Genomic DNA, 25,297 nt, shown 5'->3' with positions numbered 1-25,297 from the left:
TACAATGAACATGATCAATTTGCAATGAAGACTTCTTTTGTATTTTTTATTTTTTTATTTTTTATTTTAATGTTCTTTATATTGTAGTAACACTTTGATATTTTTCACCTAAATTTTATTATTTTTAAACTTTATATTGTTGATGGATTTTTATTTTATAAACGGGTCTACCCAACCCGTTACCATTTTTTGAAATCGGGTAAAAGGGTAACGGGTCCAATATTTTTAACCCGCTTATCCGGCGGGTATCTTCGTTACCCGGCCCGTCTCAAAATCCGGATAAACAGGTCCGGGTAACGTGTAAAAAATAATAGCGAATACGGGTAACGGAATAGGTGTACCCGACTTTACCCGTATCCGTTACCATCCATAGAGATAATCATAAAGGGTTCATGCGAAAGAACAAAGCAACAAATCTTAAGATTTAATAGCTTAAAAATGGTTGCATTGTATTTGGAAAGAGCATGTTCCCGCCTTTTTCGGGTGTGCCTATAAATAGAAGGCTCAAGGTCCGATATTTGAACTGAAAAACATCCTAAAATTTTTCGACTGAAAATCAGATTCGATAGTTTATTATTCATCTAGAAGAACACGATTGTGCGGAGGGGCATGCTCCTTATACTTATCGTTCTAGTTGACATAGTCCTAAAATAGCCGAAATTTACCGGGCCGATCCAAACGGTTGGCTCCGGGCCCGGGCCCGAGCCTGGGCCTAGCCAGGCTGGCCAGTTTCTCCCGCCGAGGGGCTGGGCTGCTAAGGACAGAAACAAATTGGGCCGGGCCGGGCCAAGTGACACCTTTAAGCTAAATGAAGTACTTACCCAATTTGTAAGAAAAAGGCGGAGGGGCAATGAAAACTTGAAAGAAATTAATCAAGCAAAGGGCATCGGCGGATCAATAATGAAACTAGCGGGACTGAAGTCGGCGGAGAACGCCCACGACGAGTCGGTATGGGCGGCGACTTGGGTGCCGGAAACGGAGACTCGGCCGGCGATTATACTGACGGGCTCTCTGGACGAGACCGTGAAGATGTGGAAGCCCGACGACCTAACCCCTCTCCGCACCAACACTGGCCACTGCCTCGGCGTGGTCTCCGTCGCCGCCCACCCCTCCGGCCACTTCGCCGCCTCCGCCTCCCTCGACAGCTTCGTCAGAGTCTTCGACGTCGACACCAACAACACCATCGCCACCCTCGAAGCCCCTCCCTCCGAGGTCTGGCAAATGCGCTTCGATCCCAAGGTAACCCGTCCGTTTCCTTTCCCCCCCAAAACTCTAGGGTTTGTCTGCCACAAAGTTCCACACTTTCGATGTGGGTTTTCTTCAGGGAACGATCCTGGCCGTGGCGGGCGGGGTGAGCGCGTCGGTGAAGCTCTGGGACACCGCCACGTGGAGCCTGATGGGCACGCTGTCGATCCCTCCGCCGGCCGAGGCGGCGGCGGAGAAGTCGTCTCCGGCGAGCAAGAAGAGATTCGTCCTGTCGGTGGCGTGGAGCTCGGACGGGAAGCGCGTGGCGTGCGGGGCCATGGACGGGAGCGTGTGGGTGTTCGACGTGGCTCGGTCGAAGCTTCTTCACCAATTGGAGGGTCACTCGATGCCGGTGCGGTCTCTGGCGTACTCTCCGGCGCAGCCGAGGCTGCTCTTCACGGCCTGCGACGACGCCCACGTCCACATGTACGACTCCGAGGGCAAGACTTTGGTCGGAGCCATGTCGGGGCACTCCAGCTGGGTTTTGAGCGTGGACGCCAGCCCCGACGGGGCCGCCATTGCCACCGGCTCCAGCGACCGGACGGTTCGGCTCTGGGACGTCGGCTCCAGAACCGCCGTCCAGACCATGAGCAACCACGCCGACCAGGTCTGGGCCGTCGCGTTCGCCGCCGGACGCCTCGTCAGCGTCTCCGACGACAAGAGCATCACGCTCTACGACTACTCTTGAGATTTTTTTTTTGTTTGCGATTCGCTTTGTAGTTTCTTCTTTGCCTGTGAACAGATCACTTTTTTTTTTTAAACAGGACTGCTTTCGAGGCAATGTAGTTTATTATGATACGATGATCTTTTTTTTCTTGCCTTTGTGCATTTTGAATTCAGCGAGGATTAAAGGGTATTATCTGCTGGTCTAGAGTTTCACTTCTTCAACGTGTGTTTTGTTTGTGTAAGCCAGGAATGAAATTACAATATATATTCCGCATCCTTTTGATGTAGCTTTGAAGTTCGGTCGCAAAACTTACTGATGCATGTGAAGCTTTGATCATTTGAACATACATTGCAGTAATCTACCAAAAGAGACAAGAAGAGTGATCAACAAATCGGTGCTGTTACCCAAACGTCACTTTGAAACTAGAAACTCGGATATGATGGAACTAGCCAAACATTGCAGGTTATCAGATATACCCAAGTTTCTTTTTCTTTATTTCTTTCTTCAGTTTGTTAATCACTCAGATGAGCAATCTTGGATCATTCAAACATACATTGCAGTAATCTTTGCTTATAATGTATTTCCAATAACCCTACCACCTATAAACTAACAAGTCATCTTCTCACATCACAATACCACACTATTAGCAACTACCAAACACGCAAGGAGAATCATCGACCCTTCAAAGTGGCAGTCGCATATGAAAGTGCTTTTACCCAAACATCACTCGAACTTGAAAATCAGATACTATGAAGCAACAAGCACATTCGATAGCACCACACCATCAAGTAATTACACCCCAAGTTTCCTCTTTCTTCAGTTTGCTAATCACTCAAGTGACCAATCTTTATTTCATAAACACAAAAAAAAAAATCATCTTTCACCAAAAGAGGGAAAAAGAGAAATCCGCCGCCGCTTACTAAACAAAACTTAAAAACGCAAAGAAAGGCGAGAAGAAAACAACAACAAAAAAAGAAGCCTAAGCAAACAAACACGAAACTAGAACGCCCTACTTATTCAAAAAGTCCTTGAGGACGTCCATGACGGAGCCAAAGTCGGCAGCGACTTCGACAGGCGGGTTGGCGAGGCGACAAGCCATGTCGGGGATGGCCTTGGAGTGATAGTCAACCTTTGACTGCGCAAACTTGAGCCCGTGGGCGGTGCTGACCACGACGGTGCGGTCGCTCGGGGAGATCACCCCCGCGGCCCTGAGCTTGAAGAGCGCCGTGAGAGCCACCCCGGTGTGGGGACATATGAACATCCCCGTCGAGTCCGCCTGAGCCATCGCGTCCATGAGCTCCTCCTCCGTCGCCTCCTCCACGATCCCGTCGCAAGCCCTCAGCGCAAACACCGCTCGGTCGATCGACACCGGGTCCCCGATCTGGATCGCCGACGCGAACGTGGACGTGGCCGTGACCGGGGAAAAGTTTTCCCACCCGGACTTGTAGTAGAGGTAGAGCGGGTTCGCGTTCGCGGCCTGGGCGCAGACGAGCCGCGGGACCCGGTCGACGAGCCCGAGCTCGCGGCACATCTCGAAGCCTTTGTAGAAGGCGTAGATGTTGCCGAGGTTTCCGCCGGGGACGATGACCCAGTCGGGGACCTGCCAGTCGAACTGCTGGAGGATCTCGATGGCGGCGGTCTTCTGGCCTTCGAGCCGGAGGCTGTTGAGCGAGTTCGCGAGGTATATGGGAAGCTCCGCGGTGACCTCGCGGATCAGCTTCATGCAACCGTCGAAGTCCGTGTCGATGCTGAGCACGAACGCCCCGTTGGCGATCGGCTGAACCAGCTGGGCCATCGAGATCTTGTTCGCCGGGAGGAACACGATTGACGGGATTCCGGCGGAGGCGCAGTACGCCGAGAGGGCCGCCGAGGTGTCGCCCGTGGAAGCGCAGCCCACGCCGACGACCGGGCGGTTCAGCTTTCGGAGCCGGTTCACCTGGCTCACCAGTACGGTCATTCCCAAGTCCTTGAAGCTACCCGTGTGGCTGATCCCGCAGTGTTTGACCCACAGGTCGTTCATTCCGAGGAACTGTTTTCCGAACCGCTCGGCCCAGAAGAGGTTCGAGTTACCTTCGAAGGCGCTGACGATGTCGTCGTCGTCGATCTCCGGGAGGACCCACTCCTTCTTGCTCCAGACGCCGGAGCCGTACGGCCAGGTGGTGCGGCCGACGCGCGAGTCGAAGAGGCGGCGCCAGTACGCGCCGTCGTAGCGGTGGAGCGCGGCCATGTCGTGCTGGACGTCGAGGAGGCCGCCGGAGCTGCTGCGGTAGACGATCTCGTCGAGGGAGTAGGACTCGTCGGAGGCGGCGGGGGCGTTGAAGGGCACGTACTTCGCCGAGAAGCCGTCTGGGGAGGTGGGCCGGTGGCGCCGGGCCTCGTCGCGGATGTTCTCGTCGGCGGCGCGCCGGTTTCGGGATCCCGCGGAGGCGGAGCAAGACACCACCAGGCGCCGCTGTCTGTGCCCCGCCGCGGCTCTGGGCTTCGGATCGAATAGGTGCGTCGATGGGCGGAGCAGCGACGAGGAAGCCATTTCTCTCTCTCTCTCTCTTTCTGCTGTTGAGGCGGCGCGGCGTTAAGAGAGAGTATGAGTGGTTTGTGCTTTTGTGTGGTGTATTGTTGAGTGTTGGATGGATCCGATTGGTTTTTATTTCAAGGGCCTTGCAAACTTATTCTCTCTCTTTCTTCTCCTATCCAACGAACACTAAAAGGGAAAGTGGGCTAATTTCGGCAAACATAACAAAATAAAAAGAGTTAATGACGGCATAAATACTCATTGTTTTAAAGTAGTGTCACTTTAATGCTTTATCTTTTTTTTTTCACGGGAAAAATACTCAATGTTTGTTTTGAGTATCTCTGTTACTACCCCAGCGTTTATTTTAACAGATATCTCAGGTATCAGTTATTTTTATGCTAATACTCAATTTTTTAATTCAAATTTCATATTTATTACTTACTAACATGTTTACTGTTGTAAAAAAAAAAAAAAAAAACCTAAAAACCCCAAGTTCAAACATAACACGCGCGATGAATGGAAGACGAACATACAGAGCAAAAAAAAAATCTAAAAAGCGAAACATCGAAATCGAGCTTGAAGAAGAGCTTGGGAACAAAGATGGAAGACGAACATGGAAGTGGGAACGATGACGAGTTTCTGTTGGCTGAGGAAGAGTTCGGCGACGATGGCGACGAAGAGGAAATGCCGAACACGCAGAACACGGTGAATGATTCGGACTGGCGTACGGTCGTCGAGGAAGTATGCAATAACGACCAACATGTTGACGAAAGCGAAGATTCTGATGGCTCCAGGTCTGGGAGTGACCTTGATAACTTGTGCAGCAAAGGAGAAGAATATGATGGCGTGAGGCGGAGTCGAAGATAATACAATCCACGGTCAGGTATGGATGGTTTCAAATTCAAGCTTGGAATGGAATTTCCATCTATTGAAGATTTAAGGAATGTGCTGAGAGAGGTGTTTATAAAGGAAGATAGAGAATTCAAGTTTTTGGCAAATGATCAAAATAGACTAAGAGCTAAGTGTAAAGGAAATGGATGCGAATGGCTTTTGTATGCTCGGGTTCGGGGATTAGACACCAAGACTGTGAGGGTGAATACTTTGATAGACAAGCACGAGTGTGGGATAGTCTTCGACAATAAGCATGTGACGAGCCCGTGGTTAGCGAAGCATTTTTTGGAGCAATTTCGGCTTAATCCGAATATGGATTATCAGAGCTTCAAAGACATGACTGCCATTGCAAAGCTGAGAAACGTGACGAAGACTATGTTCTACAGGGCCAAGAAATGTGCTAGAGACATGTTGGAGGGGTCGGTGAGAGATCAATATGCCATCCTCGCAAACTATTGCAAGCAACTAACATCCACCAACTCAGGTTCAATTCTAACTTTGAATGTTCAATTCTAACTAATTATGGTATGCTAATATAAGTTGATATGTTCATTACTAACTTTGAGCGTTATCAACTGCTAGGTTCAAGTGCTATACTGAAAACAACTCTAATTAATGAAAAAAGAGTATTTCAGAGGGTATACATTTGTTTAGAAGCTTGTAGACAAGGGTTCAATAAAGGGTGTCGGCCAATCATAGGCCTGGATGGCTGCTTCTTGAAGGGGGTATTGCAAGGGTATGCTTTTGGCAGCAATAGGTATTAACCCTAACAATTCACAATTTCATGTTGCTTTTGCTGTGGTTGAGAAGGAAAACACATCGAGTTGGACTTGGTTTCTAGAGTTGCTTAGTGAGGACCTTAGTATTCAGAATCCAAGCAGATTCACGTTCATGAGTGACAGACAAAAATGCTTGGAAAAGGCATTGGCAGAGGTCTATCCGGGAGCTGAGTTCAGATTTTGCGTGAGGCACCTTCACGCTAACTTCAAGCAGAAGCATAGTGGCTTGCTTTTGAAGCAAATGTTGTGGGGTTGTGCTCAAGCAATGACCCGTGTAGAGTTTGGTAGAAAAATGGGTGTGCTCAAGGAAGAAGATGAGAAAGTGTACGAGTGGCTCTTGTAGAAGGATCCCAAAGAATGGAGCAAATCACATTTCAGAGACACTGTGAAATGTGATATGCTACTGAACAACTTATGTGAAAGCTTCAATGCTGCAATAATGTCTGCCAGAGACAAGCCGATTGTAACCTTACTCGAGAAGATAAGATTTTGGCTCATGTGTCGTTTTGCCAAAAAAAAATTAGAGGTTCAAAAATGGAAGCACGAAGTTGGAAAACGTATCATGGATGTCATTGAGAAGAACAAGGGGGAAGCCAGGTATTGTCAGTCAACACAAGCTGGTAATGGTAAGTTCAAAGTGATTGTTCGTGGAACTGAATCACTTGTTGTGGACTTACGAGCTAGGACATGTACGTGTAGAGGTTTTGAGTTAAGTGGCATACCATGTGGACATGCCTTGACTTGTATTTGGTCCTCGGGATTAGATGTTATGTGCTTCATCGATGATTGGTATAAGAGAGAGGCGTATATGGCAGCATATAGTGGGATAATTGAGCCCATGACTAGTCCGGATAAGTGGCCTGAAGCAGGACTGCACCCTATCCTCCAACCACCCAATCAAACTCTCCCTGGAAGGCCTAAAAAAAAGAGAAACAGAAGCAACGATGAGCCTCCTCCCGAACATGCCACAAAACTGTCAAGGAAAGGCCAACAAAATCGTTGTAGCAACTGCAAGAAGCCAAGACACTCAAAGAAGACATGCCCTGATCCAATTGTAAAACAGGCATGTAATTTAACCTAAAATTGATTTGCTTTGATTTGCTTTAATTTGCTTTAATTTAACCTAAGCCAGAACATGTCACTATGTTTGATTTGCTTTATCTTAACCTTAGCTCGTGACTATGCAGATTAAACCAACAACAAAGAGGGGCAGACCACCTAAAAGTGACCCTAATCCTGAAACAATAAAGAGAAAGGAGAGAAGGTTGAAACAGAAAGCAAGAGAGGCTTCATCATCAAACGCAGCACCATGAGCAACAACATTTTATGTTTTAGAGCTGCTAAAACTGCTATTTTTTGTGACTACTTAATTATTGAAAAGCTAATGTAATAGAGCTGCTAAAACTGCTATTTTTTGTGACTAGAAAGCTGCTCTTTTTGTATAATGGATCTGTAGAATGAAAGAATGAAAGAATGAAAGAATGAAAGAAATCATGTTAAAACGCTTAGTCGACTGTTTGCTAGGTTGGTGGAAAAAAGAATGAAAGAAATCATGTTGAATGCTTGTTATTTGCATTGATGTGCTGTTTGTTATTTGCATTTCTCGATTTACTGGTTTCTATGGGTGTGTGGTTTTTAAAATTTAAGACAAATAAAGCTCATATAAGCTTAAATTCATAGGTTCAGAAGAAGCACAATCCAAGTGAACTTGAGAACCAAAACAATTCTGTACAATCATGTTGAAATGGTAAAGAAGCACAATCCAAGTGAACTTGAGAACCAAAACAATTCTGTACAATCATGTTGAAATGGTAAAGAAGCACAATCCAAGTGAACTTGAGAACCAAAACAATTCTGTACAATCATGTTGAAATGGTAAAGAAGCACAATCCAAGTGAACTTGAGAACCAAAACAATTCTGTACAATCATGTTGAAATGGTAAAGAAGCACAATCCAAGTGAACTTGAGAACCAAAACAATTCTGTACAAAATCAAAAGATGTATGATCACAATTCTGTACAAAATCTCCAATTCATTATCATCACAAAGCTTAGTACAACACCAGCAGTACACCAATTCATTATCATCATAAACCTTGCTACAACACCAGCAGTACACTTACAGAACAAAAAATACAACAGCTTCAAATCATTAATTATTAGACGATCACATAAATTACAAACAAAATAGTCAACAATCCAAGCATAAAAGCAGCCATAAATGATCTCCAATTTATCCTTTGACAGTTCGAACATCGTCGGTCTTCAGCACCGCACCTGAGTTTTTCATTCTCGAGTTCCAAAGTGTTCAATCTTCGCAAAAGTCCGGGAATGACTTGCTTCGATCTGTCGCAAATTTCTGGATCCACCCAACTAAAATACGAACAACCACCGTCTATCTGTAGAAAAAAAATGAATTTAAAAAAAAAAAAACTAACATAACCTCATTCCACACCGAACCTCCATTTAATTCTACAAAAACTAAAAAGAAAAAAACTCACTTTTCGCTTGTAGCAACTTCTGAACCTCCTTCCGGGATTCGAAATCGTCCACGCCGTTTTCTCCGTCACTGGAATGCCACAAAAATAATTCCATGACGAAAAAATCCTCTTACTTGCGCTGCGATTCTTCCCAGACGATGAGGACGACCAATGCTCATCATCCATTTCCGACTTCAGAGAAGCAATCGCGAAAGAAGAAAAGAAGAAAGAACCTGGAAGAAAAAAAATGAGATACCCTAATGAATTTGGGGCTTTTTAAATTACATTTTTTAGTTTGTTTTCTTTTAATTATTTTATATATAAATTAATTCATTTTTTTAGTTAAAAACTTTTGTGTTTCTGATTTCGACAATGCCACATAGGATATCTGTTAAAATAAACCCCGGGGTAGTAACAGAGATACTCAAAACAAACATTGAGTATTTTTCCCGTGAAAAAAAAAAAGATAAAACATTAAAGTGACACTACTTTAAAACAATGAGTATTTATGCCGCCATTAACTCAAATAAAAATTAGATCTATTTTTTGTCAGGGGTCCCGGTTAATTTTAATTTTTAAGAAAAATGAAACAAATAGATCACCCTATTGCAAGTTTCAACTATTTGGTAAATCTCTTTCATAGATCAAGAGAGGCTACACTTTGTAAAACTAGAAGGCGACCTCACTAATGGCTATCCGCCCTCGGCTAGTCACTCGACTCTCTACATGGACGGTTCGTCTCCAAGTCCTCTTGGCCTCTTATAAGTGCCCAATCAACCAAACTTGAGGTAAGTTGCGTTTAGCTTTGAGAAAATATATCAAAATTGTCTCTCGCTCTCTTCTAGTTTTCTCTATTTTACTTTGGAGACGAGACTTTGACCCTCCACATCACTTAGCTTTCCGGACTAATGCTAAGCTTTTGAGAGCGCCATTGGGAAAATCCCATTGCGCCCTATTCTTCAACCTTGTCTTCTATTTCAGGGGATGAAGACTTGAAAATCGACTTTTCGACAAACAATACATCAAGACCAACAATCATCGCCCTCATTTTTATCCTAAGGCTCCAGAGGTCGTGGTCTATAAGGTTCGTGTCTTTGATAGTCACGACATTCTCGAACCCGATGGAAACAACTTCACTGGCCCATTCGTTTCTTTTTCTCAAGATTCTTTAGAGGTCATGGCATATCGAGTTGTCTTTTTATAATCACAGTCCTCTAGGATCTGTTGGAGAAACAACATAAATGACACTTTTAGTGCATGTAATATTTCGAGTTCTCTACTTCCATCGTTGCCATACTAGACCATTCATACAGAGATTCATAATATATAATAGAACCTATTAATTTTTGGTTTCTTAGTTTGTCTCTTCAATAGGATCTTAAAAGATCGAAGGTATAATAGGTTTCATGTATTTCACATGGCAACGATTAAAGCCTCAGTCTACAACCTCCACAATCTTCAGCAATCTAGATTGATCAGAGTATGGGGTAGTGCAAATATATGGAGTGAAAGTTCTCTCAAGTCAACAAATAAGGAGCGGGAACGACCAAGTTTAAAATGGTCATATACAATTCAAAAGTATATGCTTAAACATTCGATAATTTAATGATGCATGCAAGGTTAGCCAACACTTATGTCTCAATTTATCCATAGAATAGTTTGGAAGACTTGGTACCGCTATTCGAAGTTTCATAAAGCGAGAGATTTAGGAAAAAAAAGAGACTTCATGAGTTTTAGAACAACATCGAGCAATAAAAACATCTATCTAAGAAATCCATTAACCTCTAAATTAGATATTGTCTTGTCATGTAATCTAAATCATTTTTTATACTTTTATTTAATAGTATTAGACACGTATCCGTATGTAAAAATTTTAAGTATGTCAATTATTAACAAGGAAAATGATCACGAAGTTAACATGAAGAGTTATGTAGTAATTTTTGCCTTGAACAAATCATTGTTGCGAGCAAAACATACATGATTGAACACAATAAAACATAGCACAAAAGAATACGATCACATTTATATCGAGCTTTGTTTAACAATAAACAACGTACACTAATCTCTTCTCAACTAGGCTCACACAAGCGGCCAAGGCATCACAAGCTCTTACAACGATCGAGACAATCCCCCATAACATAAAACAAGCCATAAAAAGATTTACGAAATAGACTATTGCAAACCCAACCATAAAACAAGAATAGATCGTAATGAGCCTAACAAGTCTCGACTTGAAAAAAAAATTATAGATGATGAATCAAAATCATAAGATTAACGAAGATCAACAATGATTTTGCTACAGTGTCGCCATAGCATAAAGGAGAAAAGGTAAAAGCGACATATACCCCTTCTTTTAGGATGGTAGACTTATATGTCATTTTTTATAAAAATTTTTAGTGGGGATTGATTTAGATTTTTTTTTAATTTTTTATTTTTATCAGAATGAGACATAAATGATTACTGCTTAAGCATCTACATTCAAATCCCCAACGACAACTATGGTCAGCTAGTGGGCTTGGGCCTTTGACAAAGTTTGCCGGGTTTCGATCCAACATAAAACACAACAAAAATAATAAGTGATAGCGTTAGATAGTTTTAAAATTTGGATAGTAAATGATCCATAAGGTATCTTTACACTTGTACAAATTTCCTGTCAAGTAACGTACTTGGGTTTTTTAATTACTCACTCAGTCTAATAACGCTTATACTCGAGAAATCCAAGGTACATAAAACATTTTCTCCACATAAACAAAAAAGACAAAAACCCAAATAGAGGATCGGTATCGATAGAGACCTGAGTCCCACATGACTGGCAGTTCAGTAAATAAAGGGAGATATATAGGCAAAGACTGTAGTAGGAAAACGGAAATCCAAATACGTTTTGGTCCTAATAATTAGGTTTTTAATGTCTGTTTTAGAACTAAAGGGTCACTGTTCGTGGAGGCCACGAATTTGCCCCAAAAAATCCTGTCCTCCCAAGCCTTCTCTCTCTTTAGACCACGACTCCGCTGACCAGACCACTGTAAAATGCAAATCGAAAAATGAAGCTGAAAAATTATTTAAAAAATGTTTTTTTTGACAGAGAGATAGAGAGAGAGAATGACAAATAGAAGCTTAAAAAACCTGTACTATATTCCTTGTGCGTGACTGTGTATAAATATGTGAATCCATTATACGTGTTCTTTTTTTAATTACTTGTATAATTTTTTTTTTCCTTTGAAGAAAAACCAAAACCAAAAGCCTCTTCGGGAAAAAACAAGGAAAGATTTGCAATAGCTGGAGTTTTCCTTTGTTCGCTTCCTAATTTCGTTTCATAAAGGAAAAAAAAATTAATAGCTCCTGAAATTTTCTCATACCGGATTGCCGTTGAAATTCAAAAGCTGTACGGCTCAGCTCTCTCCGATCTGACTCTCCGAGTTCTCTCCCCCGGACTCTGACCCGTTCTCGGATGAGTTAGCGGAGAAGATCGCCTAGTTTGAATCGCTATGGTAAGCTTGGACGCACCGTTCCGTAGCTTTCTTTCTCCTCGGTTTGATTTTCGATTCGTTTTGATTCCCTTTGACTCGCTCGGTCATGGCTGAGTTGAATCGGCGGCGGTGCGTTTCTAGGAATACGAGCTGTTTAACTGTTTAACTCTTTTGTGTGATCACGAGGATGATATGATATTCGATTCGTGTTTCTATATGGTTCCATCTATAGATCATTCTTTCGCCCAATTTCAAGCTGTTTTTTTCACAGGCTTTGCTGTGAAAACCATAAGGCTCCTATAAAGGAAAGTTTCTAAAAGAAATCTTGAGTTGCCAAGAATATCTGAAAAGTTAGCTAATTGCCATTTTTGTTTATAGGTAGTGAAACTATAAGTGGTTTTCTTTAGGTTTAGGAGAAGTGACAAGTGGTTTTATGATGCAACAAACATTATTCAATCTTGAATCATTCAATTCATTTGAACAACATGTTCGATGTCTGTGTCAACAATCTGGCTCACAATTGTGGTCTCTGCGCATTAGTTAGCTAATAATAGTATGACTTTTGTGCAGACTTTTACACTCTTGATATTCTATGTGTAGCAACTATTCATGGGATGTAATTAAGGGGAAATTGAGTATTGACTATAATTTATCATTAGCATTTTTCTTATTTGTTATGCACTGTTTCTAGCGTGAAGGTTATTCTTAGTTGAAATTGAATATGTATTTTCCTTGTCAGGCTGCTCCGGTAAATATCATTGTAGGGTCCCATGTCTGGGCTGAGGATCCAGCTGAAGCATGGATTGACGGAGAAGTTTCTCGAATCAAGGGCAATGAAGTTCATGTCCGTTCTACAAATGGAAAGACCGTGAGTAACTCAATGGCTATATAGTTTTATTTTGTATGATAATACATTCTGGTCTATTTATACTATTGACTTCCTTTTCATCTTTAGTATTTATTCAGTTCTCTTGACTGGAATATTTGTCGTAGGTTGTCACAAATATCTCCAAAGTTTTTCCAAAGGATACCGAGGCTCCCCCCGGAGGTGTGGATGACATGACAAAGCTGTCATATTTGCATGAACCAGGAGTTCTAAATAATTTGGCAACACGATATGAACTTAATGAAATTTATGTAAGGGGGTTAATTTTATGTTCCGACTGCTGAAGTAGGTTTTAAAGAATACAATAGGAGAAGGAATCAAATAATCTCATTCCCGTCTCTTGTAATATTTTTTCCAGACATACACGGGAAACATACTGATCGCAGTGAACCCATTTCAAAGGTTACCACATTTGTATGATACTCATATGATGGAACAATATAAAGGAGCTGGATTTGGAGAATTGAGTCCTCATGTTTTTGCAGTTGCAGATGTTGCATATAGGTAATTATATGTATTCCACTCGCACACCTTTTTTTATCGACCTCTTGACCAAGATATATTATTGATCTGTACTGTTTCTTACAGGGCAATGATCAATGAAGGTAAGAGCAACTCCATCCTGGTTAGTGGAGAAAGTGGTGCTGGTAAGACAGAGACAACAAAGATGCTTATGCGGTATCTTGCGCACCTTGGTGGTCGATCAGGAGTAGAAGGACGGACAGTTGAACAGCAAGTTCTAGAGGTCTGATTAAGAGTTATTTTTTAATTAATTAATTATTAAGAGTTTTTATTACTATTATTATTATTGAACTTTGTTGGTTTTTAAATTTATGAATTACATTTTTGATAAATTTTGGGTTGATTTCTCTACTGAAATGTCATTCTGGTCAGTTATTTACAGTCCAATCCAGTACTGGTCTGTTTGGGCTAATCTGTTTCCTAAAATGTCATTCTGGCTGAATATTTGCATGCAGTCCAATCCAGTTCTTGAAGCATTCGGCAATGCTAAAACTGTCAGAAATAACAACTCGAGGTAATTATTGGATAGTACTGTCATGTTTAATTGAGTTTCAGTAACGTTACTACTTTTATGGTTTGATTAGTTTCTTCTTGTAAAAAGATTTTTATGCAACTTTCTTGGTGTTTTCTGTCCCTGTTTTTTTTTTTTTTTTTTTTTTTTTTTTTTTTTTTTTCTTGGTCTTCATTATTTATTACTTTATTCATGTTCAACAGTCGCTTTGGAAAATTTGTGGAGATCCAATTCGACAAGAGTGGGAGGATATCCGGAGCTGCTGTCCGTACTTATTTGCTCGAGAGGTCTCGTGTTTGCCAAATTTCAGACCCTGAAAGAAACTATCATTGTTTTTACCTGCTTTGTGCAGCACCTCTCGAGGTAATCATGATAGTTTTCATATCGCAGCTTGCTTTAGATGTATAATGTATGAATGTGGTGCGAAACCATGAAATTATTATGATAAAATAATCTGTCTTCCATTTCAGGATAGAGAGAAATATAAATTGGGAAACCCAAAAGACTTCCATTACCTGAATCAGTCCACTTGCTATAAACTGGATGGTATTGATGATGGTGAGGAATATCTTGCTACTAGAAGGGCTATGGATGTAGTTGGAATTAGTGAGGAAGAGCAGGTCAGATTTGTGTGCAGTTGTGAGATTCTTTGTTCATAGTGCTGCATGTAGATATTTGAAACATTCTTACTTCTATTCCAGGTGGCAATCTTTAGGGTCGTGGCCGCAGTTTTACATATTGGGAATGTTGAATTTGCAAAGGGAGATGACGTTGACTCTTCTGTCATCAAGAATGAGAAATCCAGATTCCATCTTAACATGACGGCTGAACTTCTCAGGTACCTAAACATAAAACGCATTACATTTAATTTCTCTTTGTTAAAGCCCCCTTTTAAGTTGTAGCTAGATTCTACTGCTGTTAAATGAGATTTTCTGTGATAGGTGTGATGTGAAGAGTCTGGAAGATGCATTGATTAAACGTGTGATGGTTACACCAGAAGAGGTCATCACAAGAACTCTTGACCCTGTTTCTGCATTGGCCAGTCGGGATGCTCTGGCCAAAACTGTTTATTCACGCCTGTTTGATTGGTATCCAACTTACTTAAAAATTCCTTTCTTGCATTGTACTTTTTCTTTTGTCAGCTAGAATAAGTTATATTTTCCACATTGCTGGAAGTAATTCATCTAATGTTTGCATGTCTTAAAACTGTTGCATGGTTGGTATGTCTGGTGCTGACACTTTGAATGAATGTTCACAGGCTTGTGGATAAAATCAACAATTCAATTGGTCAGGATCCAAACTCAAAATCACTAATCGGAGTCCTTGATATTTATGGGTTTGAGAGTTTCAAGTTCAATAGGTATGCGTTAAGTAGAGTTTTTTTTTTTTTTTTTCCTCAGTGAAATTGCTTTATTGAAACTGACAACTTGCTTTATCAAATAGTTTTGAGCAGTTCTGTATCAATTTTACAAACGAGAAACTGCAACAACATTTCAATCAGGTATTGAACAGTGATATTCTCCCATTTTGTATATCTGATATTTAATTATTTGTTCTGAGTGTTCTTCTAATTATGTGGTTGTAGCACGTTTTCAAAATGGAACAAGAAGAATACACAAAGGAAGAAATCAATTGGAGCTATATAGAGTTCGTTGACAATCAAGATGTCTTGGATCTCATTGAGAAGGTAACCTATAAAATCAATAAAACACACTTGGTTTGTTTTCCTACACCTTCTGTTACGATGCATAAAAGGTGATGTTTTTTTCTACTATACTGGTGCATACTGCAATAATTTTTCATTATGTCTTCATTCTTTTGCAGAAACCTGGTGGAGTAATTGCACTGCTAGATGAAGCCTGGTATGTAGCTATAATCAATTCTCAATCATTTGTCTTAACCTTGTTTGATATCAAAACTTGTCAAGCTTGCATATAGAATTGAAAGGTAAAGAAAACAAGCAAAATAACACTGATGTTTTATTCATATATGAAATGACAGAATCGGGAAACAAAATAAGATTGGATACTTACTCTGATATACTAGGATATTGTTCTGATCAGATAAATAAAAATAGAATATGAATTAAATAGGAAACAATTTCCTATTTTATTTTACGGTTTTTCAGTAATTCTTCTCTACACGTACACACGCGTTCACACATACATGATACACGTAGGAAAACATCCAGTCTAACTTTGACAGTACCTGCACAAGAATCTTAATCTCTTTATTGTCTCATGTTATATTTGTTTGTATCCTCTGTACAGCATGTTTCCTAAATCCACACACGAAACATTTGCCCAAAAATTGTACCAGACGTTCAAAAACAACAAGCGCTTTATCAAGCCTAAGCTTTCTCGTACTAGTTTTACAATATCTCACTATGCTGGAGAGGTAAGAACTTCTGGATTTAATGTCGTCTGAATCTCGTACTTGCAATTAAATGCTCATAAAACTTTTTAATTATTTAGGTCACTTATCTAGCGGATCAATTCCTCGACAAAAACAAGGATTATGTGGTGGCAGAGCATCAGGATCTCTTAACGGCATCCAAGTGCTCATTTGTGGCAGGGCTATTTCCTCCACTTCCTGTTGAAACATCAAAATCATCTAAATTTTCCTCTATTGGGTCACGCTTTAAGGTACTGAAGTTAATTCTCCTCAGTTTGTGGTGTTACGTTCAGCTGAATGGTGACAAGTACAAAAAATGTAATTAATTAAACCAGGTGGAGTAATAAACTTCTACCTCACAGCAGTTCAATTGGCTGCTGCTGTCACAGCTTTTCCTAGAAGTCATTATACTCTGATATATTTTTCTTTTAGGACAAACTAATTGAGATGTTTGCTTGTTAAAATTACAGTTACAACTTCAATCGTTGATGGAGACACTGAATCAAACAGAGCCTCACTATATCAGATGTGTGAAGCCAAATAGTGTTCTCAAGCCAGGGATTTTTGAAAACTTCAACATAATCCAACAATTGCGATGTGGTGTATGTATATTTTGTCCACAACTTACTTGGTTATGTTTGTTAACTTTGTAAGTCATTGACTTAGAATTGCATTTTATCAGTTTTCTAAGCTCTATCTTTCTGAATAATTGCTCTGTAGGGTGTTCTTGAGGCTATCAGGATCAGCTGTGCTGGATATCCCACCAGGCGAACATTTTATGAATTTCTTCACCGCTTCGGGGTTCTTGCACCTGAAGTTTTGGATGGAAAGTAAGTCCATAATATCTAGGTTTTTATATGATCGCACCTCTGCTAGAGAGGAATATATGTTCTCGACGTGCTGCAGTATTCCTTGGAGTTTTGATAAGCTATTAATACTTATTTTACAGCTATGATGACAAGACTGCATGCCAGATGATTTTAGATAAAAGGGGGCTACAAGGTTATCAGGTGATTACGATTACTAGTAGTTTATTTCCTTGATCATTCTCTTTTGCAGCAGAAGGTAGGTCTAGAAATGGTCTCAACTTGTTTGCCTGAGGTATGAGGGGTGTATAAATTTATATTAGCAATGCATATACCACAATTTTGGTGCTGTGGAAATTTTGATGTAGAGATAGGAATGAGGGTTGCGCTGTTGAGATGTTATATTATGACAATAGTCAATTGGTAAACTTGTCTAGAGCTTTTTTTTGATAACCGTGGTGTCCGGGTGAGACCCGACTAATATCCACGAGGCCCTGGCATTATCGACCGGGAGACTACCCCAGTGGCCCCAATTGTTGCGTCTAGGGGGAATCGAACCGGGGATGTGCAAGATCCCAAGAATCGCCCTTACCACTAGACCAACCCCTTGGGGTTGTAAACTTGTCTAGAGCTTTGAAGCATTTTAATGTTGGAAAATAATATTTTAATATCTTTAGAGTTTTTACCCAATACTATTTAATGACTGCTAATTGAGATGAGAGACCTTTTCTACAGGAATTACTGTTAATTACTGAATTCTGCGTAATGCTCTTGCTGTTTGCAAGTATCAGTTTGACATGTCACTCAGTATTAAGAGCAAGTGTTTCATGCATTTCTTTGTTCACTTTGTCTTTCATTGAGTAATTTTATGTCTTCATATCAATTCACAGATAGGTAAGACAAAAGTCTTCCTTCGAGCTGGCCAGATGGCTGAGTTGGATGCAAGAAGGGCTGAGGTACTTGGTCATGCGGCTAGGGTCATACAAAGGCAAATTCGCACGCATATGGCACGCAAGGAATTCGTTGCATACCGCGTAGCAGCTATACACTTACAATCATATCTACGAGGTATCCGGTGCAAACGATATGGTTATGGGGTTTATTTCCCATTTATTAATACTACAGTTGCTCATGAAAGTTGTGGGAAACAGATCATATTGGTGTTACCACTTTTACTCTTCACTAAATGTATTTGGTGCTAAGAGGGCTGTCTTAGGAGTTCTGTTCTTCCATTTCGAACAATAACTAATTTCTTCTTGTTTATGAAAAGGAATATTTGCACGCAAACATTATGAGAAGTTACGACGAGAAGCAGGCGCTGTTCAAATACAAAAGAATTTCAGACGATACACATGCAGAAAATCATACACAACTGCTCGTTTATCAGCCATTATATTGCAGACTGGGTTGAGAGCAATGACTGCTCGGAATGAATTCAGATTTAGAAAGCAAACAAAGGCTGCAATTCGTATCCAGGTTCTACGAGAATCTTATTGTATTTCTAGTCAGTGTTTATTCCCTCTGAACTTGTGCAAAGTGTTGAAGATTAATTGGTTGATGTTCATTGGAATTATGTAGGCTCATTTGCGTTGCTATATAGCTCATTCGTATTATAAGCGTCTCCAAAAAGCGGCTCTTTTTACTCAGTGTAGTTGGAGGCGGAGAGTTGCACGGAGAGAGCTTAGAATGCTTAAAATGGTTTGACCACACACATGAATATGCATTTGTTTTTGTAAGTCTCAACATGAATCATTCTCTGATTAAATAACTTCCAGGCTTCGAGAGAAACGGGTGCCCTTAAAGAAGCAAAAGACAAGCTTGAGAAGCGTGTGGAGGAACTTACATGGCGCTTGCAGCTTGAAAAGAGATTGCGGGTAAGTATATAATCCAGTTTGCTATAATACTTGTAGGATAAAAAATTAGAGTATGTCTTAAAAAAAAGGAGAGGATGGATTTTATCAGCTTTATAATCACGCGTCTCTATTTGTACTACAGACTGATATGGAAGAAGAAAGAGCACAGGAAATTGTTAAATTAAAGGAGGCATTGAATGCAATGCAAGTTCAAGTAGAAGAAGCAAATGCAGCAGTTGTCAAAGAACGAGAAATTGCTAGAAAAGCTATTGAAGAAGCGCCTCCTGTCATCAAGGAGACCCCTGTGTTGGTTCAAGATACTGAAAAGATCGACTCTTTAACAGCTGAGGTGGATAGCTTAAAGGTGAGAACTTATATAATTATAAAAAATAAATATAAAATAAAAGTTCTGCTTAACTAGATTCTCTTGTTATTGAACTCATCCGTATTGACAGTGTTGTAATTATTAGCTTCTAGAGTTTAGAAATGGATCACAGTTCGATTTATTTATGAAAAAAAATACACTTCTAATAAGTTGTCGAATGTCATTTCATGAATGCAAATGCAATTTGTATAATTACGGTTGATGAATTACTCCAGATATTGGAAAATTCTTGGCTTCACAATCCTTGTAACTTTGCAGGCTCTGCTTCTGTCAGAAAGAAAGATCGCTGAAGAGGCTAAAGCCGCTAGTGCAGTTACTGAAGCAAAATATACAGAACTGACCAAAAACCTTGAAGAATCACATAAAAAGGTGGATCAGCTTCAGGAATCAGTGCAGAGGTTCGTAGATACCGTTGATAATACCGCCCCTGCATTATTATGCATTCTATATTCTAGTTTTTAGAACTCATTTGTAGAATCAGAATTAAAAGCCTAACTTACATGGACTGTTGTTTGCTTTGTAATGATCACTGTGTATCTGTAGCCTTGGCTCTCATTTAGAAATTATTTCCCTGTTTCTGTTTAACTGTTTTACTCTGGCCGTCGCACGGTTTCTTTAGGAATACAGTTTTTTTCCGTCCTTTTCGTCATAGAATCTCATTTATATTTGAAAAAAATAAACAGGACAAATAACAAGGGCCTGTCTCCATTAGATAGTATTCTAATTTGCTTAGTTCAATTTTTTTTTCTCCATTAAGTAGTGTTCTAGTTTGTTTAGTTTATTCATTTTTCTTCGGTGTATGTTGCGAATACAAATCGCTGATAATTGTCCATGTTTGTTTGACCTCTTATGAAATTAGCAAATATAGGTTGAGATATATGGTCTTGTGGTTTAGCTTGGTTCATTTTTCTTCTGTATATGTTTCGAAAAGAGCATAGGTCGAGATTTATTTGGTGGGAAATTGTCCATTTTGTTTGACCTGATTCATCTTCTATGATAGGCTTGAAGAGAAACTTTCCAACTCGGAGTCAGAGAACCAGGTGCTTCGCCAACAAGCATTGACCATGTCACCAACTGGAAAATCGTTGTCTGCTTCAAGACCAAAAACAGTGATTTTTCAGGTAAATAAATGTTATAATTACTTATGATAAGTTTTACTGTGCTGTTGTTTTGGTAGACAATTTATATATATGGTATGTGTTTCTTGGAATCTGCAGAGAACACCAGAAAATGGCATGGTACGTAACGGTGATCCAAGGGCTGTACCTGTAAGTGACCCGTCTCGATTTTCAATTCTTGTAAATATAAAGAAGCAATTAAGATAACACTATAACGTGCTCTTTACTGTGTTTCAGGACATGGCTCTCGCTATATCAAATGTCCGCGAACCAGAATCAGAGGAAAAGCCACAAAAATCACTAAACGAAAAGCAGCAGGTAAGAACCCCTAACAGTTTGCGATGAGGTTAGCTTAGTGATAGGCACTTTACTAAGAAGGTTAGGGTTTAAGTCATGAAAAAGTCTGTTAAAAAATAAAAAATAAATAAGGATTAACCATTTGCATTAGAATTTGTTAGCTCACTTTCTAATCTGCTTTTTGTTTCGTTTTCTGTTCAGGAGAACCAGGACCTCCTGATTAAGTGTATAACACCGGATTTGGGATTCTCTGGAGGCAGGCCAGTTGCTGCTTGTGTCATATATAAATGCCTTCTTCACTGGAGATCATTCGAAGTTGAACGAACTAGTATATTTGATCGTATTATTCAAACAATAGCATCAGCCATAGAGGTGATTTGGGTTCCTAAGATATACATGCAAGTTTTGTAAATTGAATTAGCACCAAAAACAATTTAAGCTCCAAATTTGGTCCTACTACTGTGCTCATGATTTCCACTATTTTGGCTTATTGAAGGTCCAGGATAACAATGATAGGTTAGCTTACTGGTTGGCAAACACATCAACTTTACTGTTGCTGCTTCAACATACCCTTAAAGCAAGCGGAGCCGCTAACATGACACCACAACGGAGGAGAACGGCATCCGCGTCGCTTTTTGGAAGGATGTCTCAGGTAGAAAGCAAAAGTTGATATTTTTTAAATATTCATATGAAAGGCAATCTTGTGTGTTATATGGTCACACATGCCGTCAAATTGTTGCTTACTGAAATGAATCACAGGGCCTACGAGCTTCTCCGCAGAGTGCAGGACTCTCATTTCTCAATGGACGGGCACTTGGCAGACTAGATGATTTGCGACAAGTTGAGGCCAAGTATCCTGCGTTGCTATTTAAGCAGCAGCTCACTGCTTTTCTTGAGAAGATATATGGGATGATTCGAGACAACCTAAAGAAAGAGATCTCCCCATTGCTTGGGCTATGCATTCAGGTTCCTTTTAATGTTTTTTTCTTCTTCTTTCTAATATCCATCTTCCAACTGATGTGCTACAAAGGAAAGTAGGCTATTTTGTACTGTACATATCTTTATTTCAATAGAAAAAATCCGTACAACATTAAAATTACAAATAATCACTAGTGTGTGTGTATAATCAATAGCATACATCTAAAGGCTTGGTTGAGTGGCCGGTCTTGTGGGTTTGCTTTGTCATTGCGACTTGGCTAGTAAATGCTAAAGTTTCTGTCCTTAAGGGTTCAGCTTGTTTATATCAAAAGGGAAAAGAGAGAAGAATAATTAAAAAAAAAAAAATATGCTAATTTCTCACAGATAATCTAGCCAGTAATATATCAAAGTCAAACTGTCATTCTTCATCCTTGCCTAAAGGAGAACAATATGAGCACATTTAAAATGAGTAGTAATGGTGACTCAAGCTGCAACAAGTATAAGTTCCTAAGCGGTTACTTTGCTCCTTTTGTTGAGAATGGAAAAATAAATTACTGCAAATATATATCAGGCTCCAAGGACGTCACGGGCAAGTTTAGTGAAAGGACGGTCTCAGGCCAATGCTGTCGCTCAACAAGCATTAATTGCTCACTGGCAAAGCATTGTAAAAAGTTTGGACAACTATTTGAAGATGATGAAATCAAACTACGTGAGTTGCAAAGTTCTGTTTGGAATTTCCGAATATCCATTTATATTTCTTTTTTACATTGGAAAATTACCGTCGTCTTATTTACAGGTTCCAGCTTTCCTAGTCTGTAAAGTGTTCACTCAGATATTCTCTTTCATTAATGTACAACTATTCAACAGGTATCTAGATCTCTTTAACCGCACTGTTTATATATGATGCTACATTGCAAAGCTAATTTCCATGTATTTTAATCTCGTTTTCTTAAATATTTTTGCAGTCTGCTTTTGCGGCGTGAGTGCTGTTCATTCAGTAATGGCGAGTATGTGAAAGCGGGCCTGGCAGAATTAGAACAGTGGTGCTACCAGGCTTCTGAAGAAGTAAGTAGCACGTAGGCTCACCATGTTAATAACGTCTGTTGACTTGATTGTTAGTTGGTTAAGTGAATCGTGTTTCTGTATCCAGTTTGCAGGGTCGGCTTGGGATGAATTGAAGCATATTCGACAGGCTGTTGGTTTCTTGGTTAGATTCGGGCATTTCAACCTTTATAATTTAAAATAAAAACTGAAACTACTTACGGACTGAACAATGCTACTCGTCATTTTCAGGTCATACACCAAAAGCCTAAAAAGAGCTTGAATGAAATAACAAAAGAACTATGTCCGGTCAGTTTCAGTATCACTTTCTCGAATTCATTCTTGCCCTTGTCTGTTTTTCTTTATACCCATACTCTTTCATGTGGTGTCATCAGGTGCTGAGCATCCAACAGCTATACCGGATCAGTACAATGTACTGGGATGACAAGTACGGTACACATAGTGTATCTTCAGAGGTAAGTGGACCTTTAATAACAGGACCAAATCGTTGTAGTTAATTTAAATTAAAATTTATCATGGCTCGCGCAATCTGTAGCAGTGAGCTCTTATCATCGTATTTTCCATTTGAAAACTCATGTTCTTATGACAGGTCAATCTTTTGTTGCCAATTGTTTTCTGAATCTATTCCATATATAGGTTATCTCGAGCATGAGAGTTATGATGACCGAGGACTCTAACAATGCGGTTAGCAGTTCTTTCCTGCTGGACGACGACTCAAGGTACTTCACTAGGCTCTGTTTCACTCTGTATCTTTCAAACTGACTTTTACACCATTTCCACATTTCAAATTCATCACCAATTCTTATGTCTCTGTAAAAAAAAAACTAGCATACCATTCACGGTGGACGACATCTCCAAGTCGATGAAGCAAGTGGACATTGTCGACATCGATCCTCCACCGTTGATTCGCGAGAATTCCGGGTTTGGGTTCCTACTTCCACGGCCCGAATGATGCATATACGCCGTGATGTCCTTCACTGTTGATCTCACCAGAATCCCGGGTTCGGACTCCTATTTCTCAACCCTGATTTCCTATGCTCGAACCCCTTGTCTTGTTTCGTTGGGTCTGCTGCAAAGACCCCCCCACTGCACATAAGTCAATGTGCTCAAACATGTGCATAGTCTTAATGTTGTCGAAATCCATGTGTATAGAACTTTACGTTTTGAGACCCGTCACGTCTCTTGGTTTGATGGTGACAAGGTCAAGTATTCATTCTTTCCCTCGCGTTATGTCAACAACAGGGGTTATTTTGTTAAAGCAGCCATCTCACTCTTGATGTGATAATGGCTCTGGGTGTTCAAGGTTCAGACCTTTTAAATACTGGGCTTGTTTTTTGTATTTGTTTATTGCATTTCAGATCACTCTGGTTTTTGTTAGTGATTTGCATATTATAGGTCATTATTTGGTCTGCTGTCAGCAATTTGTAATCTATACGCTGTTATTCATAATTTTTCTTCCTATTTTTAAAATACTAGATGGTAATCCTATCAGTTGTATTTGTATCTTTACATTAATTTAAGTTTTATTTTATTTTTTTAATCCCATGAGATCACTGCAAAAACGAACTACTTGTAGTTTAAGTTTGTTTCTCTGTACTTTTCCTCGTACAAATAACCGTGTGCTGGAAGACCTTAAGCTGTGTCGTCGCATTAATGCTCGTAGCATTTAATCCCGGAATGATACATTAAACAGTAGCATGTTTCTGCTTCCACCAACAAAGGTCGATATCAGAAGCTAGTGCCTTTTTCACCTTTTTTTATATAATTAAAATCAGTACTTTGAGTGTTATAACTTATGACTGTGAGTGGACCAATCCGTAAGGCATTGGAATTTCCGTGAAATAGGTGTCTAACCTTCTTTTTCAAATTTAATTTATCAAATTCTTTTTATTTTTTTATTCATAAATGCCTCTTTTTATAGTATTTTTCCTTTTCTCATTTAGAGTTTTATTTGACTTTTTTTATACTGTTTAAACATATTCATTTAGGGTTTTTTTTTTCTATATAAAGAAGTTTGAAAATATAAAATGTTCTGAAAATTAGCATCTTCGATCAAAGATTATTTGAGGAATTTACCCGGAATCCTACGTCCAGGAAAGTTCTCAAACAACCATGACATGGTTATCCAAGAGAGCCGTAAGCTGATCAATTTGGTTTCCATACAGGCTTCAGTTCTGCTAATAAGGTTTTGAAGAGGTAGGTTATGATGAGGTTGAACCTTAAACCTCACAGATAAAAGAACCGACTAAATTGAGTTAGCAGCAAATATATCAACTCACTGTAACTAAATGGCAAAAGATAAAACAGTTAGGTGTATAAGATAAAGCATCCTACAACACAGCTCATTCGTGCATTCGTTTACATACATGTAAGTTCAAGTAAATCACATAAATTTTAACCAGCTTGAGACTTTCAATCACGAAATAGTAAAGATGAGATAACCAAAATAGAAAAAAATATTTATAGTTATATAACAATAAAACTAAATTTAGAATCGAAAGTGC

General features: G+C 39.9%; 3 protein-coding genes and 1 pseudogene across 4 annotated transcripts; 3 read left to right on the top strand and 1 right to left on the bottom strand.

The window, feature by feature from the left end:
- Positions 1 to 834: 834 nt before the first annotated feature.
- VIP3 (Transducin/WD40 repeat-like superfamily protein) lies at positions 835 to 2,187 on the top strand. The gene is made up of 2 exons (XM_089613375.1): positions 835 to 1,239; positions 1,325 to 2,187. The coding sequence occupies exons 1-2, from the start codon at positions 901 to 903 to the stop codon at positions 1,931 to 1,933; spliced, it is 948 nt and encodes a 315-aa protein (XP_089469501.1). The 5' UTR covers positions 835 to 900; the 3' UTR covers positions 1,934 to 2,187.
- A 502-nt stretch (positions 2,188 to 2,689) lies between these two features.
- Positions 2,690 to 4,620, bottom strand: MTO2 (Pyridoxal-5'-phosphate-dependent enzyme family protein). The gene has a single exon (XM_089613373.1). It carries the CDS (start codon positions 4,440 to 4,442, stop codon positions 2,922 to 2,924), a length of 1,521 nt encoding a protein of 506 aa, XP_089469499.1. The 5' UTR covers positions 4,443 to 4,620; the 3' UTR covers positions 2,690 to 2,921.
- A 404-nt stretch (positions 4,621 to 5,024) lies between these two features.
- Positions 5,025 to 7,562, top strand: LOC149400142 (protein FAR1-RELATED SEQUENCE 6-like; annotated as a pseudogene).
- Positions 7,563 to 11,756: 4,194 nt separating this feature from the next.
- Positions 11,757 to 24,336, top strand: LOC149400141 (myosin-17-like). Of its 2 annotated transcripts, none has more exons than XM_089613371.1 (39): positions 11,757 to 12,062; positions 12,781 to 12,909; positions 13,035 to 13,178; positions 13,286 to 13,431; positions 13,516 to 13,672; positions 13,905 to 13,963; positions 14,164 to 14,323; positions 14,431 to 14,580; positions 14,662 to 14,798; positions 14,902 to 15,048; positions 15,219 to 15,320; positions 15,404 to 15,461; positions 15,546 to 15,647; positions 15,785 to 15,822; positions 16,231 to 16,357; positions 16,435 to 16,605; positions 16,825 to 16,956; positions 17,075 to 17,184; positions 17,304 to 17,364; positions 18,051 to 18,228; positions 18,431 to 18,636; positions 18,739 to 18,858; positions 18,936 to 19,034; positions 19,156 to 19,377; positions 19,657 to 19,796; positions 20,399 to 20,519; positions 20,616 to 20,666; positions 20,754 to 20,834; positions 21,015 to 21,185; positions 21,310 to 21,465; positions 21,573 to 21,779; positions 22,303 to 22,440; positions 22,528 to 22,598; positions 22,697 to 22,796; positions 22,882 to 22,938; positions 23,025 to 23,081; positions 23,168 to 23,248; positions 23,430 to 23,512; positions 23,622 to 24,336. In XM_089613371.1, the coding sequence occupies exons 1-39, from the start codon at positions 12,060 to 12,062 to the stop codon at positions 23,743 to 23,745; spliced, it is 4,596 nt and encodes a 1,531-aa protein (XP_089469497.1). In that variant the 5' UTR covers positions 11,757 to 12,059; the 3' UTR covers positions 23,746 to 24,336. The 2 variants fall into 2 exon arrangements, with proteins under 2 accessions (XP_089469497.1, XP_089469498.1); XM_089613372.1 differs by lacking the exon at positions 11,757 to 12,062 and adding an exon at positions 12,577 to 12,594.
- Positions 24,337 to 25,297: the final 961 nt, after the last annotated feature.

Source organism: Urtica dioica, chromosome 4 (assembly GCF_054948205.1).
Source record: "Urtica dioica subsp. dioica isolate 48M chromosome 4, U.dioica_male_clone48M_v1_H2, whole genome shotgun sequence".
Taxonomy (NCBI): Eukaryota; Viridiplantae; Streptophyta; class Magnoliopsida; order Rosales; family Urticaceae; genus Urtica; species Urtica dioica.
Note: the sequence above shows the minus strand (reverse complement) of the source record. Positions and strands in the feature narration are given on the sequence as shown.